General features: G+C 41.1%; 2 protein-coding genes across 2 annotated transcripts; one reads left to right on the forward strand and one right to left on the reverse strand.

The window, feature by feature from the left end:
• Positions 1 to 282: 282 nt before the first annotated feature.
• On the forward strand, positions 283 to 8,226 carry trmt6 (tRNA methyltransferase 6). The gene is made up of 12 exons (XM_010882189.4): positions 283 to 611; positions 1,443 to 1,573; positions 1,660 to 1,769; positions 1,874 to 1,965; positions 2,068 to 2,151; positions 2,351 to 2,475; positions 4,165 to 4,335; positions 4,453 to 4,619; positions 4,758 to 4,843; positions 5,341 to 5,443; positions 7,554 to 7,640; positions 7,732 to 8,226. Exons 1-12 carry the CDS (start codon positions 505 to 507, stop codon positions 7,894 to 7,896), a joined length of 1,428 nt encoding a protein of 475 aa, XP_010880491.2. The 5' UTR covers positions 283 to 504; the 3' UTR covers positions 7,897 to 8,226.
• Positions 8,227 to 8,541: 315 nt separating this feature from the next.
• On the reverse strand, positions 8,542 to 14,847 carry chgb (chromogranin B). The gene is made up of 7 exons (XM_029114714.2): positions 14,632 to 14,847; positions 14,333 to 14,379; positions 14,146 to 14,239; positions 11,577 to 13,416; positions 10,445 to 10,586; positions 10,140 to 10,238; positions 8,542 to 8,949 (listed from the first exon to the last, which is right to left on the reverse strand). The coding sequence occupies exons 1-7, from the start codon at positions 14,675 to 14,677 to the stop codon at positions 8,866 to 8,868; spliced, it is 2,352 nt and encodes a 783-aa protein (XP_028970547.2). The 5' UTR covers positions 14,678 to 14,847; the 3' UTR covers positions 8,542 to 8,865.
• Between the last annotated feature and the right edge of the window lie 1,848 nt (positions 14,848 to 16,695).

Below are 16,695 nucleotides of genomic sequence, written 5' to 3' on the forward strand. Positions count from 1 at the left end.
ATTGGCTAACCTCAAACATTTAAGTCTCCTTACTTCCTATTAAAGGCTTGCAAAAAACATATAACAAGTAAGGAGTCAGTGTTGAAATTAGTTTACGTCCCTACTGAGCATTTTTTCCTTTCCTTCCATGAGTGTGTTTATATACTGAATGTGTATATATTGAAAAATACACACCATGTGGACATGTTTGAATTCGATCATCCTACGGTTTTGTTCTACAATTCCTTATCTCGGAGGCTAGACGCTACGACCTGGAATGAGCCAATCAGAGTCGATTACGGTGAGCGTTTGATTCATCTGCTATCGACTATTTGTCCTGAACGGATCCTGAATGCTAAGGAAACGCAGGCTAGCACGTGGGTTTATGTAGTAGGTGATATATCTTATTTTAGTATATTGCTGTTTTTGTTGGGCATTTTAAACGAATGTTATAGTGGGTCATATAAGTCGAGTTTACTATTCAGCTGGCTATCTAGCCAGAAAATACGTAGGGAGACTGTTCTAATGGCGGACAATGAAGATGATGACTCTCAGCAAAGGGTGAATGAGGGCGACTACGTTGTACTAAAACGGGGAGACATCTACAAAGCTGTACAGATACAAAAGAAAAAGTGAGTAGTTAAACATCTGTAAACGTAAGCGATTACATTATGTTGATTTGCTAAACCACGCTTGACAGCTCAAACAGTTGCCTTTGTTAGTATAATTTGTCCACTTTCCATTTGTTGATTCCATTTATGTGGACATTTCTTGAGCTTCAAGTTGAAAGACATTCACAGTACAGCAGTTTTTTTGTGTGTATCACAGTGGATTGCTTGTCATTGTTCATGTATTTTTGTCAATCAATCAGTCAAATTTATTTAAAAAAAAGCTCTTTGTATATCAGCAATTGCCGCAAAATGATTTTACAGATACCCAGCCCTAAACTTGAAAAAGAACAAGCAACACCTGAGTTGGTGCACAGTGGTTAGGAAAACCTCCTTAGAAAGTCAGAAGAAACCATGAGAGGAGTCAGACTCTGAGGAATGGCCAGTCCTATTTTGGCTGGGCCATGTGAAGATTATAAGTGTACAATATGTTTAAAAAAATAAAATAAAATGACAGTTAATAAATGGAAGTGGGTTGTGTCCAGAACCTATGAACAGACTCCAAGTCAGGTGCATAACCAGGTGGACCAGGACAATCAGGTGGGGTCTGGGCAGTGGCAGACGGAATTGTCAGGCAGCAACGTGGTCCTGAGATGTGGTCCAAGGGCTCATGTCTTCCTAATTTTAATCAGAACTGGACACATGGAAAGTTAGAGAGCGCAGGCTTTGAATTCTAAAAAGAGCACTGGACATACTCCCCCGGCACAATAATATAGCAGCATAAAACCTCAGGGCTGAGACGGGGGGTCCTGTGACACGTTAATTTAGATGATCTGTTGTATTTTCCAACCCCAGGAAAACGGTCTTTGAGAAGCAGTGGTTCTTCCTGGACAATGCAGTAGGGGAGTTGTATGGGACCACCTTTGAAGTTGTAAGTGGCGGAACACTCCAGCCACGAAAACCTAAACACGTTGAGCATGCTGCAGGTACCAAAAAACATCTATGTTCCTTAACTAAGGGAAGGGTTCTGTTGTCTGGGTGCCAAGTTAATGTATGTGTAATGTGTCTGTAGATGCCAAGGAAGCAGGTACAGACAATAGACACATTCTGGATGATGGGAAATCCCAGAAACTCACCAGAGATGACATTGAGACCCTCAAAGAGCAAGGCCTGAAAGGACAGGTACGTGGTCTCATTGATATCTGTGGTTTAGTTGTCATTACTCCCCCAGCGGGTTACAAATCTATATTTGTGTTCCTCGACTCTTTCTTCTGTCCTCTCCCCAGGAAATAGTCCAGCAGCTCATAGAGAATAGTACAACGTTCAGGGACAAGACTGAGTTTGCACAGGAGAAATACATTAAGAAAAAGAAGAAAAAGTAAGTCTGTGTATTATTGGTCTGATCACTCAAGGACCAAGGTTAGTGTTGAAGGAAACACTTTTTGCGAATTCTGAATGTCTCTTGTTGGGTTTCCTTCAGGTATGAGAACAGTGTGATGGTTCTAAGGCCCTCCTGCCGTATCCTGGCTATGATGTACCATGGCAGAGAACCAGGAAAGATATGGTGAGTATCCACAGTAAGTGAAAATCAGTCCAGAGTGACTTATAGTCAAGCATGCATATATTTTTGGTACAGATGTTTGTACTGCCTGCCATTTCTCCCAGCTAAGTCAAATGGAAAACTACAGGCTCCATATAGATTTGTGATTCCTCTGTACTGTGAATGTGGCCTGTGATACAGACTCTTTGTCTCCCTCCTCCAGCCACCTGCGGTATGACACCCTGGCCCAGATGTTGACCCTAGGGAACATCCATGCGGGCAGTAAGGTGCTGGTGTTTGAGACCTGCGCAGGACTGGTACTGGGGGCTGTGATGGAGAGGATGGGAGGTAACTAGGCTGTAGAAATGGCGTGACCGCCATGTGATGTGACATATAATCTCCTGTAAAGTGTAGTGCGTTTGTGCTGAGCCTCAAAGTTAGCAAACTCTATAGGGAATGTGGGGCCATATTGAATGCACTTACGCCTTACTCTGTGTGATTAACAAATCTTTGCATTTAAGTTTAAGTGGACATTTAAGTGATTTAGTGGACGCTCTTACCCATTGCCACATATAGGAACAATTAAGATTAACTGTTCTGCTTAAGCACAGAATAGATTTTTGACAGAACCAAAAATGGAATTTGATTTCTACAACCTTTAGGTTACTGGTCAGATGCCCTAAATGCTTATGCAAATCGAGCTAAGAATTCACCTTTCAGCGTGACTGACAAAAATAGGACAGCTCATTAGAGTGGCTTACTCTGGATACCCTGAAGGTTTCTGCTTGGCCAAGTTACAGTTCAAACTTCCAATCCAATTAAAAAGTTTATAGCAAGACTTGAAAATTGCTGTGTGGCCATATTCATTGATATTACAATGTTCTTCCTCTGACATGGCAAAATATTTAGTTGAGTATGTTGACAAAAACCCCCAGGATTTAATCAATTTCAATCACACTTTCTAACACAATAAAACAGGTCCAAGGGTTTGAGTTCTTACACAATTCATTGTACTGTTTTTCACTTCTAAAGATTAGTTGGCTAGCCTTACTTAATCAGTTATTGATCTTTCCTTCTATAGCCGTATGTCAAAAGTAGCAGCTAATCGTGTGATGACCTAGTTGTCAGTTTACCGCCAATGACAAGGCAAATTGAATTAATGTTAACCATTAGCCTTAACCAGGGTCGTCTGAAAGCGTGGGATGGGACAGCATTTGCCTGGACAGGTTTCAGTACCGTAGATTTACTTTAATGAAATATATTGACGTGAAAGCGTTTAGAGAGCGGGAAAGGGCTAATTTTAAGATCGACTTGCCTTGTGATTTGTGAACACAATTTCTCTGTCCTTCACATCGGCTTTAGTGACCAATTAGTTTAGCGTGAATTGTAAATTAAACCTGCCTGTCACAAATGTAAAAGTGTGCTCTCTCCCTTGTTTAAGCTTTTAGCAAGCGTAATAAAACCTCACTCCTAACGACACGTACAAAATTCTTACGTAAATGATCTAGTTTACACCTAAACAACGATTGCAATCTAACTTCCCCTATTATTTAGAAACAATGACTTTTCAGTGTTATCACTAAGCATCCAACATGCAGTCTGTTCCTTTGGTTAGGGTGAACAAACCAGTAATGTGTACTTATTGCCCTTTTGTGAGGGAATAGTGTTCTGGATTCCATTCATACTTGAGCATTCTTGTCTTGCTAGACTGGAACGAATCCGTGAATAACCCTGTTTAATCCACTTCCCATATAAAACTTCCTGCCTTCATTAGCCACACCTGGTCAGAGAACTGTAGGCCCAAGAGAAGTCCCTAGTTGTACATCAAAACTTGTTTCGAGTTATTCGGTGGACAGCCGAGTACTAAAACGTCTACAATTCTCTAATTCCCACTGAGTGCCTTCTGCCAACCTCTTAGTCTGGTTGAAAAGGCCAGGGTCTTTGATTGGAGCCGTGTGAGGGTGTCGGCCACGCGTTGCCCTGGGTTCCAGGTACCCCGAGGTTGGCAGGTCACTTCCACCTGTGTCTCGCCTCCAGGCTACGGGTCCGTTGTGCAGATGTACCCGGGTGGAGGTCCTGTGAGAGCAGGGGTGGAGAGCTTTGGGTTTCCCCCTCACTTCAACGAAACGCTCCACGAGTTCCCCATCCAACATGTCAACGCGCTGCTGGCTGGGACTCTGGACACGGACGCCAAAGACATAGACGCAGGTGTGTGCATGCGTGCATGTATGTGCGTGGCTTGTAAAAGTACATCAGTATTTCACAGGCCGTCAGTGCCCTGCTGTCTTATCCATTCAACTGAATTATGTACTGCGACACGTGTAGATGGCCTACAAGCCAATGGGGAGAAGTCAGACCCGACTTCCCCGAAGAAGGCAGAAAACAAGAAGGAGAGCCCGGATGCTGAGGACCAAAACATGGAGACGAATTCCAGTGAAAACTCAGCCGCGGAGAAGGAGGCGCAAGAGAGGGAGAAACGCAGGGAGATCCGAGTATGACGACGCAACACTTCCACTTAAAGGAGCAATCAGTCTGTTTTCTGTCACACCTGCATGCGCTCCAAACATTTGGTTCAGCGTAGTCCGACATCCGAGGCGCGCGTTGACGTGTGACAGTGTGTTGTTCTTCAGGGCCAGGAGAAGAAGGTGAGGATGGAGGAGAAGAGGAAGAAACTAGCGGCGGCTGCGGTGTTGCTACAGGGGAGGAATGCTGATGGGTCTGTTGTATCTCTCACTCACCTCCTTCCAGGTTTCATGTTATATTTACAGAGTTCATTCTAGACCTGTTTTATACAGTGAATATGCGGTTGCTAAACATATATAGACAGAAATAACAGTGCACCAGTTCTGCTCTGTGGCACTTAAATTACACACCACTGAAGTGTAAGATTTGAAAATGTATACTATTTTTCTTTATCGCTTGGATTTTGGTTGTGCTGTAATTAGTCACGGTGCCATTGAAATCGCTCATATGCTAACTAAGAGGAGCTAAAGAATAAGGGCTACTTAGCAGTTATCTTGATCAGGAAAGAGATTAGTGTCTAGTTTAAATTGATAGATCATTTTCTGCTGATGTAAGCTGACCATTGGCTGGCTGGTTTCAGACTGGTGAAGCCCGTTTATATTGTTTGAAACATCGGTTTTGAAATATTTTAATATCTCCCGGTTTTACTGTGTAGTGCTACGGTTTAATGACTCTGGTTCTCCTATCCAGGTTGGTGATTGCCAGTCGGTTCCACCCCTGTCCAGTTCTACTGGGCCTCATTAAGTTCCTAGCCCCTTCCAGACCCTTTGTGGTATACTCTCAGTATAAAGAGGTAGGTTTCTGTTAGGAGACCAATAACTCGTTGCTGTCATTATGTCTGAAGGTCTAAGGCCAGCCATAACTCTGCTGTAACTTGAGTATGTGCATGTATGTAAGAGCAGCATTTGTGACCAGGTGTTGAGCGTTTGTACCCTGGAGGCAGTAACTTCACAAAGTTCATGGCCAGCTCCTGGATGGGTACAGTTATGAGAAAGTATGGACACCCTAGAAAATTGTCTTTCTGTACATACTTGGATGGATATCTGAGCTGAATTCCAACACTAATAATTGATGAAGGTAACCCAATAAAAAGAACACGCAAAACAATATTTATACAACTGGAACAGATTTGCAATTTTTTTTATGTGGACAACGTCTTTACACTCCTACCTTTACCGTCACATAAAAAGGCTCAAATTACAATCAGGTACGCCGGAACAGATGACTAGAAAATCATTAGCTTCCCACTGCCTGAATCTGTTCATTTCTCCACAACGATTAATCATCTGGTTTGGTTTTAACCATATGGTTGTGTGATAATACGTAATCCCAAGATAAAAGACCTATCAAATAGCCCTCCAAAGAAAGATGATTGGTGCTCCTGAGTTATTTCCAAACTGTTAGTTACATCATTCTGCTGACAGATCATCTACAAATGGAGAAAATTCCAGACCAGTGGCAATCTACTTACAAAAACAATACACTGTTTAATAAAGAACCTCATAACTACTCTGAAGGTGGCTTTATGTTTTGGGGCTGTTTTGCTGCCTCGGGTTCTGGCTGAGTTGCCATCATTGAGTCAACCATGAATTCCATATTGTACCAGAGAATTATTCAGGAGAATAAGGCCAATTTTCAAAAAGCTGAACCTGAAATTGATGTTGAAACAGCACAATGTTCTGAAGCGCACAAGCATAGCTATAACAGAATGGCAAAAAAATACACAGAGGATTGTGGAATAGCCAAGTCAAAGGCTAGATTTCATTTCTCTTGAAATGCTGTGTGGGGTCTTGTAGTGGGCCACACATGCAATTCGGCCCTAAAACATGATAGTTGAAGCAGTACTATAAAGAAGAGTCAATGTGAGAGACTGAAGAGAGTAAGAGACAAGAATCTGCCATTGAGTTATTTCTGTCAAATAGTAACCCCAGCTATTAAAGCTATCTTTTTTTTAATTTCCAGTGGGTGTACTTAATTTTTCATTTGGTGACAAACGAAATATACACACACTTTTTTTTTTAGACATGCCTTAACAGAACACCCTTCTGTCCATCGAACTGGAAAATGGACACTAGTTTGTTCCCTTATGCTCACTGGTAGCTTCTGTCCACTTTATCTATCATCACTAAGGTTTGTGCGTGCCCTGTACTTAATACTGTAGTGTAGTAATTAGTGTGTTACTTGATTACAGTCTGTATTTTGCATTTTGAAGGCCTGTTATGGTCAGTTGCCATCGGGCGCTATTTGACTGAACATTATCTGTCTTGTATTGAGCAGGGGCTGCCTCCTATCAAAACTCATTATATAGCAGTATTGAGCAGGGGCTGCCTCCTATCAAAACTCTATATAGCAGTATTGAGCAGGGGCTGCCTCCTATCAAAACTCATTATATAGCAGTATTGAGCAGGGGCTGCCTCCTATCAAAACTCATTATATAGCAGTATTGAGCAGGGGCTGCCTCCTATCAAAACTCATTATATAGCAGTATTGAGCAGGGACTGCTTCCTATCAAAACTCATTATATAGCAGTATTAAGCAGGGGCTGCCTCCTATCAAAACTCATTATATAGCAGTATTGAGCAGGGGCTGCCTCCTATCAAAACTCATTATATAGCAGTATTGAGCAGGGGCTGCCTCCTATCAGAACTCATTATATAGCAGTATTAAGCAGGGGCTGCCTCCTATCAAAACTCATTATATAGCAGTATTGAGCAGGGACTGCCTCCTATCAAAACTCATTATATAGCAGTATTGAGCAGGGACTGCTTCCTATCAAAACTCATTATATAGCAGTCTGGATTGGATTAAGAGCTATCACCTGTCATGTTCACTCTTATCTTGGTTACTCCTGTGTCATAAAAATAACATTCTGTCTTTTTATCCTTCTCTTCCCTTGCCTACAGCCTTTGATAGAGTGCTATACAAAGCTCAGGGAACAAGGCGGTGCCGTCAGCCTGCGGCTCACCGATTCCTGGATTCGACATTATCAGGTATAATGGACAGACGTATCTCTAGGGAGGTGTCCCTGTTCATATCAACAGCAGTATCTTTAAGCAGTGGCCTCCCTTCCCGTTTGTGCAGGTTTTACCTAACCGGACACACCCCGTGCTGCTAATGAGTGGAGGAGGGGGCTACCTCCTCTCCGGGACCACAGTCACTACGGACACACCGAAGGTGAATACGGAACCAACGAGTGTGGAGGAGCCTGCCGCAAAACGAGTGAAGCTAGAAGAGGAAACCGAATGATAACAATTACGACTACTGAGGCACCCCAACTGTTTTTCATTTAAATCATGGCTGAACTGCTTTAACTCTATCTGTGGAGTGTAGGAAGGCACTGATGTCTCTCACTCCTCCTGAGACCAGTTAAGCACTATCTTTGCTATTTTTAAGCCCTGGGCCTGCTTTTCAAAGCTCTAAGCTTCCAAATGCAGCATTTGTTTTTACTTTATAATTTCTTTCCCCCTTTTTTTTTTTTTTTTTTTTTAAGTTGTGCCGTGAAGTAAAACGGCCGTTTGCTATTGCAGCCTCACTGTGTATATGCATTTCAGTTAAAATAAAAAACAAATTAAGATACCATTAACAATGATTACTACTGCCCCAATGAGGTGTTAAGTTTCTTTGAAATATAGTAAACAAAAGTAAAGGTAAGTCTTAGTCCCACGTTTTAGGAGCTGAAATGAAATATCCTGGAAATGTTCCATATTTATGTGAATGTATTTCTCATGAATCCATAGATTTGGGCCAACATTCATTTTAGTCATTTCTGTATTGGAACTGCAACTCAGTAAAATCTCAAGTTGCCTGTTGTGTTTACATTGTTCAGTACCTTTTAAAAAAACATTTTAAATCGGTGGGAATTGTTTCAAAGGAAGCGTTCAGAAACAAGTGTTTGATTGGTCACCAAGTATTCCATTTTATTAAATGCAAAGCAAAGAAACCAACCGTCAAGATCAAACAACCATTCAGAAGTTCAAACAAAACTGCAGAGCATACTTAATATATTGGAATTTGGCGAAATTAAGGAAGCGTACATTTGTCTTTGTTATAATATATGTATTTAAGGTGAACAGTCCATGCTGATTCCATTGACAATATCAACATTTCACAGGTACAACGGTTATAACAAGAATTTGGGGCAAGCCGCGTCAAATTTCTTTAGTCAGGAATGCTGACACAATAAGCTAACAGCCTGGCATCCCTCTCTACCTGAATCTATTCGTTCCTGTTTTCATGCACTTTCTCAGAGATCTTCTGGAGTTCCATGTCCATAGCTGCTAGGTTCTGCAGCTTCTTCTCCTGAAAACACACACACACACATTATGATACTGTATTTTTGCTTAATGGCATTAATTTCAGCCACTATTCAAGTCTTTCAGAACATCTTTTAGAACAGCTCTGGAAAATTGAGACCGCTGCACCTTTTTTGTTAATTTTCAAAAAAGGTCGAAAAGGAAGGTTTTGAGTGAGGAACAGAAGGGTTCAAATTAAGAGATCAGTTAAACCCATGTCCCATTTACCACCATGTTGAGGGGGTGGGGGTGTATGCCTAGTTCATAGATATTCTTATGAAATCCTGCTCACACAACTGCAAAACCTCAGACAATGAATGTTCTATTCTATGTGGTGCATTAAACAAAGTAACATTTTATTTTCAGAAATTCATAACCGCTATAAATAATTTAAAAAAAAGATTCAGTCTCTCCAAGCTCTGTTTTGAGAAACACTTGGGGGGGAAGTCCCTGTGTAGATATTCCATCAACAGGGTCTCCCAGTGCTGCCGTGTTATCTAAACACTGTACGAAAGAAAGCTTAAAATTATAAATCCGCCACCCCCCAACCCTTCCACATTATATTCCCTTGAACCAGAGCAGATGGTGCTATGCAAAGTTTATACACAATTAGCTCTCACGGGTGGTCAGACACATTGGGGTCGTGAGGAGAGGGAATGTGATTAAGGAGCTTTTGGTGCAATCACTGCTGCAGTAATCAAAACCACAGGAGCAAGACGGGGAAAATAAGAGACTTTTACTGCACTAGATATAGATGCATTTTCCTGTAGAAGAAAATGTGTCTAAACTAGATAGATGCATATTCCTGTTGACTGATTTTTTGCTTGCATATGGCTCCAGGGAAGACACCCTTTCATTCAGGAACATGCCTCTCCCTTACTATCTATTTCATCGAGGGTCATTTTGACTTGCAGCAGCATAGACGGTGGTCACTCCCAACAGCCGGCTCCATGGGGCAACAGCCATGTTTGATCGATTGAGCATTTTAATGGTATTTAAAGCATTTCTTGCTTCACTAGAAAAACTGGATTTTGATGTGGTTGAATAAGAATCATAAAACATTGTGATAGATAATTTTTCTCTCCCAAGAGATATTAACTGCCAGTCCAACATAATGCTTCTAATACAGTTATACACAATTATTAAGGTGAATGTTCTGTTATATAATGTGTTTTTATTAGTTTGTTGAAATATTACCTCCTCTGGTGTTAGGGGTACACTTCTCTTCCTCTCCTCCACTGGCTCTGATTGGCTGATCAGCTGGTGCCTCATCAGCAATTTTGCCAGTTCCTCTATCTTAACCAATCAAATCACACCACATCCAACTTTAGTGTTATAAAGCACAGTTAGCAATGAAACTGGTTGAAGGAAATACTGCAAATCAACAATGAAAGTGTTTAGAAGCTCTTAAAATCAATACAATCACACAACCCATAAAAGCAGTAAAAATGTTGACTGCAGGCCAATCTAACAAGATATTAGCTTAGGTGGTACATAGAAACCTTCTGTGATGGTGTCTCTGGCTCTGAGCTTCTCTTCCACCAGGCCGGATGGTAGTACCCTCTGTACACCCATGGAGAACGCTTCTCGTCCCCTTCTCCCAAGACACGACTCTCCACCTCACTCCTCTTCTCCGCCAAGTACCTGTCACACATAAACCCCAGGTTCGTCAGGTTTGATTGCCTAAACACATTGATAGGCCTAGTCCTGGACTAACATTCAGTGCCCTCATTTTGGCAGACACAGATTAATCCTAAATCTTAACTAAAACAAAAAGCTAAATGGAAAAACCCACTGATTTGAACTTTTCAGTCCAAGATTAGTCTTAATCTGTCCTCAAAACTAGCCCTGTTCGCAGTAAGCCTTGATAAGATAATAATGAATAGAGATTTTATCATTTGGAATACAATTAATATTTTTAGATATATGTGATGTCTTGGTAATATTTTAAAGGGGCACTTTAAATGTATTCTCATGGAAAATATTTCTGCCGTACCGGTTATGTTTCAAACCAAATTTGTATTATATGTTTAATTCCTTACATGTTATGTGTTTGCAACGTCATAACATTTACGATGTTATGCAAAACTCTTAATGTATTAATGTATCATACATTTAGCCAATTGTAATGTAATGAAATCTTATGTGAGATATCATGATAATTAAAGGATTGTTCCAGGTGTACGTATACTATGTTACGTTTACCCTGTGAGACCGGGCTTTGTACTAGAAGGAGTAAGTTTCAATTTCTCTTTAAGCAACCAGCTTGTAGCTAAATCATTTAAGAATTAGATAGCACTATGTTTCCTACTCTATGCACTGCTTGTTTTGCCATTTGAACAGGAATTGAATGAACTGCGTAGAATTAGAGCAATGAGGAAATGACAGAGGGAATTTGCCTCAACATTGTAAAAGGGCTTGTGCTGGAATGAATTTGGTTGATAGAAATGCTGCATATTAGGCTGTGCTTCTGTATGTCAAAATTATCATATGAATGATGTGAAACATTATTATGGTTTATTATATACCGTTTTTATATTACAATGATATGTAATATACAAATCCTACATATAGCCTCTTTATACACTTCTAAGAACATTGTCTCAAATGAAAACAAATAAGATGGAAAAATACCTCAGTGCCTCTTGCCTCTCTCGCTCTTCTTCAGCATCTCTGTGCCTCTTCTCATGTTCTTCTGAATCGCTCCTTTGTTCCTCTTCGTCTTCTGAGGAATCCCCACTGCGTTTGTGTTGCTTTTTGTGATGGTACCTGTGGTTTGGTTTCCAGATCCTCTTCTCTCTGTCTCCCCCTTCCTCCTTGCTTTTTGCCTGATCATCATTTAGATCCCAGGATTCTTGACTGCGTTCTTCATCTTCTTCATCTCGTTTGTAGTTTTTGCCTGAGCTGTACCGATAGGTAGGTCTATATCTCTTTTGCTTCTCATCGCCTGTGCCCCATGACTCTTGACTGCGTTCTTCTTCTTGTTCTTTCTCTTCCTCTAAACCTCCTTCATCTCGTTTGTTGTGTTTTCCTGGACTGTACCGATATGTTGGCCTATATCTTTTCTCCCTTTCATTGCCCAGGCTCCAGGACTCTTGGCTACGTTCCTCTTCTGGTTCTTCTCGCTCTTCCTCCAAACCCTCTTCATCTCGTTTGTGGGGTTTTCCAGGGCTGTAGCGATATGTTGGCCTATACCTTTTCTGCTTAACATCACCTGTGCTCCATGACTCTTGGCTGCGTTCTTCTTCTGGTTCTTTCTCTTCCTCCATTCCCTCCTCATCTCGTTTGTGTTGTTTACCTGGGCTGTATCGATATGTTGGCCTATATCTTTTGTCCCTTTCATTTCCCAGGCTCCAGGACTCTTGACTGCGTTCCTCTTCTGGTTCTTCTCTCTCTTCCTTCAAACCTTCATCTCGTTTGTGGTGTTTTCCTGAGCTGTATCGATATGTTGGCCTATATCTTTTCTCTCTTTCATTTCCCAGGCTCCAGGACTCTTGGCTGCGTTCCTCTTCTGGTTCTTTCTCTTCCTCCATTCCCTCCTCATCTCGTTTGTGGTGTTTACCTGGGCTGTATCGATATGTTGGCCTATATCTTTTGTCCCTTTCATTTCCCAGGCTCCAGGACTCTTGACTGCGTTCCTCTTCTGGTTCTTCTCTCTCATCCTCCAAACCTTCATCTCGTTTGTGGTGTTTACCTGGGCTGTATCGATATGTTGGCCTATATCTTTTCTCCCTCTCATTGCCCAGGCTCCAGGACTCTTGACTGCGTTCCGCTTCTGGATCTTCTCTCTCATCCTCCAAACCTTCATCTCGTTTGTGGTTTTTACCTGGGCTGTATCGATATGTTGGCCTATATCTTTTCTCTCTTTCATTTCCCAGGCTCCAGGACTCTTGACTGCGTTCCTCTTCTGGTTCTTCTCTCTCTTCCTCCAAACCCTCTTCATCTCGTTTGTGTTGTTTTCCTGGGCTGTATCGATATGTTGGCCTATATCTTTTCTCCCTTTCATTTCCCAGGCTCCAGGACTCTTGACTGCGTTCCTCTTCTGGTTCTTCTCTCTCTTCCTCCAAACCCTCTTCATCTCGTTTGTGTTGTTTTCCTGGGCTGTATCGATATGTTGGCCTATATCTTTTTTCCTTTTCGTCCCCCAGTCTCCATGATTCCTGACTGCGTTCCTCATCTGGATTTTCTCTCACTTCCTCAGAAACCTCATCACGTTTATGTTTGAGTTTCTTATGATGATACCTGTGGCTTGGTTTCCAAATTCTTTTGTCCCTCTCATCATTAAAGTCCCATGACTCTTGGCTGCGCTCTTCATTCTCCGGTGTCTCTTTCTTCTGATCTACAGACTTCAGGAGTGCTTCTATGTCTTTCACATCGGCCTCTGGAACCTCAGGTTTGTGACCTTTGCCCTCCTCATTACGGATCAGCACCTCCTCACCACTCTTCTTCTCCACAGGGGCAGCATTTTGGGCACCTATAGAGAAGGAGTGAAGAAAAGGGACATTCAGTATTCACTGTGTCTACTATGTCTGTTGTGGTCCAATTCAAGATAGATCCCAATGAATTAACACTTTACAGAGAGAGAGACGATTTTTACCAGGCTTTGTTTCAGTATTAACACCTGATGGAACTAATCAGCCACTCATAGCCACTTGATTAGTTCTTGTGTCACATACTCGCATACTTAAATTCTGCAATGTTTTTTTGTATATATACAAAGGCAATGTATCTCTGATTGGTTGCCAGGTTGCAGCTCTATGTTTCTGGTCTCTGTGGTAGCAGAAGCCACACCGATTCACTTTGGAAACAGTTTTACCTGAATGTGTCCTCCAGCAGAACCATGTTTGCACATTTATATTCATCGTCTCTACTTCCACACTATGGCTGGGTCTCTATAATAAAGTGGCTTGCTCTGCTTGTCTAGTTTCCTTCATTTACACTGATTATAGAACAAGACAGGCAAAAGCGATTTCTTAGAATCACGCATCACAGCAGACAAACAAGGTTCATTAACCCCAGTCTTGTAAATGACACTGACATGATATCACTATCACAGCTGAGGAAGCCAGGCTTTGATGTAATAAAATTACTATTGTATTCATCTCTAAAATAAAGAGCAGTTTTCTCCTACAATATTTGATTTTCACAATTGTTATTGTGCAGCTTTGGAAATACTGCAAGTGACAATGTAAGAATTGCTCGCCTGCTTTGAGAATATCTTTGCACTCCTGATCCAGAGGGTGTAAATCAGGTTTGGTAAGTGCCTTGGACAGGACCTCGACCAAGCACCGTGTTACCTGAAATAAGGTACCCAGGACAATTATCATTAAAGCAAATCATTTCTTTGTAATCTTTGTTGTCCTGAAATAGGCGAAAATCATTGTCCTTACCACATCTTCTCTCTGTCGCTCTTTTCCAACAGGAAGAGATCGATTTTCTGTAAATTCGTGAGAAAATGTCAGCATGTGGTTCGGTGATGGAAATAACTTTTTCAAAATGACCAGATATCACATAAAAAAAATTGTAAACATATGGTGAAATGATATAACGTCATTCAAAAAGATTAACACTAGAGGAATTGCTCCTACTAACAGTACACTGCGTAAAGGGCAAGTGTCGCTATCCATGGTGCTGGAACGTTTAAAATGCCTGCCTTATCGAACATTTATGGAATTGACCCATAGCATACCTGCAAAAAAAGACATAACCAAAGCCAAAACAAAGATGGGTTTCATGACTGAAGAATTACAATATATTCCCGTAGAAACTACATGAAAAAAACGAGAACTAGAAGCAAAAACTCGAAACAAAACGCCGCCAAAAACAACTCTAGTTCTTCCCGCGTGCAGCGGATCGGAGCGGTTGTGATGGTTCTGCTGCGGTAGCTGGACGCTTGATGTCTAGAGGGAGGGAGGTGCACTTTATATCAGGACTGAACTGGAAGAGGTGTAGGAGCGAGGTGGACGTCATTATTAGATTATAAGATCCTAACCAGTAAGTGTCTTGTGTCCACCCAAATGTTTGTGACATGAGAGTGAGACAATCGCCTGAAGTCATTCGAGTGGATGGATGGTTTTGAGGAATGCACAACTAGAATCACGAATGTCATCTCTCTCTGTTTACACCCAGCTAGAGGTCAGTTACAATTGAGAGCAAAACAACATTAACGTAAATATATGTAAGATATGTACTGTACTAATAGCATAAATACAACCATAAATTAACAGAAGACATCTGCAGTAGCGGTTTTAGGTTAACCTTTTTCCTACGAAATTGTTTGGAGTGCCTGAGATATTCCCCGCGTAAATATTTTGGCCTGTCCTTCTATCAGTTTGCTTTGACTTATAGTCTCCTCATATTCGCTATCTACCTAGAGGGGTGTGTGTGTGTGTGCGCGCGCGTGCGTGCGCGTGCGCGTGCGCACGCGTGTAGGCAGGAGCTAGGTGAAACTACGTTTTAGACACATCAAAGGCAGGATATTTAATATACAGTTAACTATCTGTGAATAATGAATCATAACATTTAATTAAACAGAAGAACAGTTTTATGGTGACGAATTGTATAGAATGGGTATTGCAGCTCTCTACCTTAAAGGCTGGGAAATGTTACTAAAGAGCATTCTCAACAACATCTGCTGATTATAAAAAAATACAACACTTTAATCAAATAGCTGTAGCTCCTCTATTGATTTTTCTCATATATGTTTTATTTTAAATTTTTATATTGTACAAATGAGTCAAACAAACACACCGGGAGTCACAGTCAGTACAAAGCAGGCCCTTTCTGTGCACTGGAGAGTTTTATAAGAGCTATCAGCTTGGATAACGTGAATGCACCGGAGCATAGATTAATCAAAGCTCGTTGGCACAACCAAGAGAGGTGGGCTGTGGTAATATTGTGTTTTTTACATTGGCTAGGAATCTTGTGTTTTTGCTGTAGCCTCCGTCTAAAGGTTCTTACCCAGTTTGAATCAATGTGGCACAAATCCCAAAACCTGCCTTAATTACCACATTGACCTACATTTAGACAGTTTAAACAAAGAATACACTAGCTTGTCAGTTTGAATATCTTTAAGGCGTATCTTGGGCTTGAGAGAGAAGCGAGAGAGAAATATAAAGGGTGGGCCGGTGTGGGAGAATGAGCCCAACAAAAAGAGCAATGTAACTGATTGTGAATTTACACTATATGCCTTTGAAGGGTCACTTGCTGTCACCTAAAGGCTGCAATGCAATTAGTTGTTAAGGCATTATTCTCCTCAAAGGCTATGTTTATGGATGTTTGAAAAATGTTGTCTATGTGTTTGTCTTTGTACTCCTAGTGCTCAGCCCTATATAATAATAGCATACAAATACTTTCACTATGAATGCATATTCTCCCATGGGGCAGAGAACATTTTGCAAAATCAAATGATAACAGGACATTTACTTTTAAAAGAAAACATTTCAGCGAGAACAAGAAGTATTGAGATATACAGTATGAGTACTGTGGATCCCTATGGCACAGCTGTACATCTACAACAGGTCTATCTACTCATTGTACATCTACAACAGGTCTATCTACTTACATGTAATGGTACATCTACAACAGGTCTATCTACTTATATTTAATTGTACGTCTACAACAGGTCTATCTACTTATATTTAATTGTACATCTACAACAGGTCTATCTACTTACATTTAATGGTACATCTACAACAGGTCTATCTACTTACATTTAATGGTACATCTACAACACGTCTATCTACTTACATTT

This window comes from Esox lucius, chromosome 18 (assembly GCF_011004845.1).
Source record: "Esox lucius isolate fEsoLuc1 chromosome 18, fEsoLuc1.pri, whole genome shotgun sequence".
NCBI classification, from domain to species: Eukaryota; Metazoa; Chordata; class Actinopteri; order Esociformes; family Esocidae; genus Esox; species Esox lucius.

Bases quoted from the DNA above. Each gene is read 5' to 3' on its own strand.
- trmt6 (XM_010882189.4), top strand. From the start codon at position 505: ATGGCGGACAATGAAGATGATGACTCTCAGCAAAGGGTGAATGAGGGC. The intron at 2,152-2,350 runs GTGAGTATCCAC...TCCCTCCTCCAG, and splicing joins AGAGAACCAGGAAAGATATG to CCACCTGCGGTATGACACCC. The intron at 2,476-4,164 runs GTAACTAGGCTG...TCTCGCCTCCAG, and splicing joins TGTGATGGAGAGGATGGGAG to GCTACGGGTCCGTTGTGCAG.
- chgb (XM_029114714.2), bottom strand. From the start codon at position 14,677: ATGAAACCCATCTTTGTTTTGGCTTTGGTTATGTCTTTTTTTGCAG. The intron at 10,239-10,444 runs GTTTCTATGTAC...TGATTGGTTAAG, and splicing joins CAGAGACACCATCACAGAAG to ATAGAGGAACTGGCAAAATT. The intron at 8,950-10,139 runs GTAATATTTCAA...GTGTGTTTTCAG, and splicing joins TACCCCTAACACCAGAGGAG to GAGAAGAAGCTGCAGAACCT.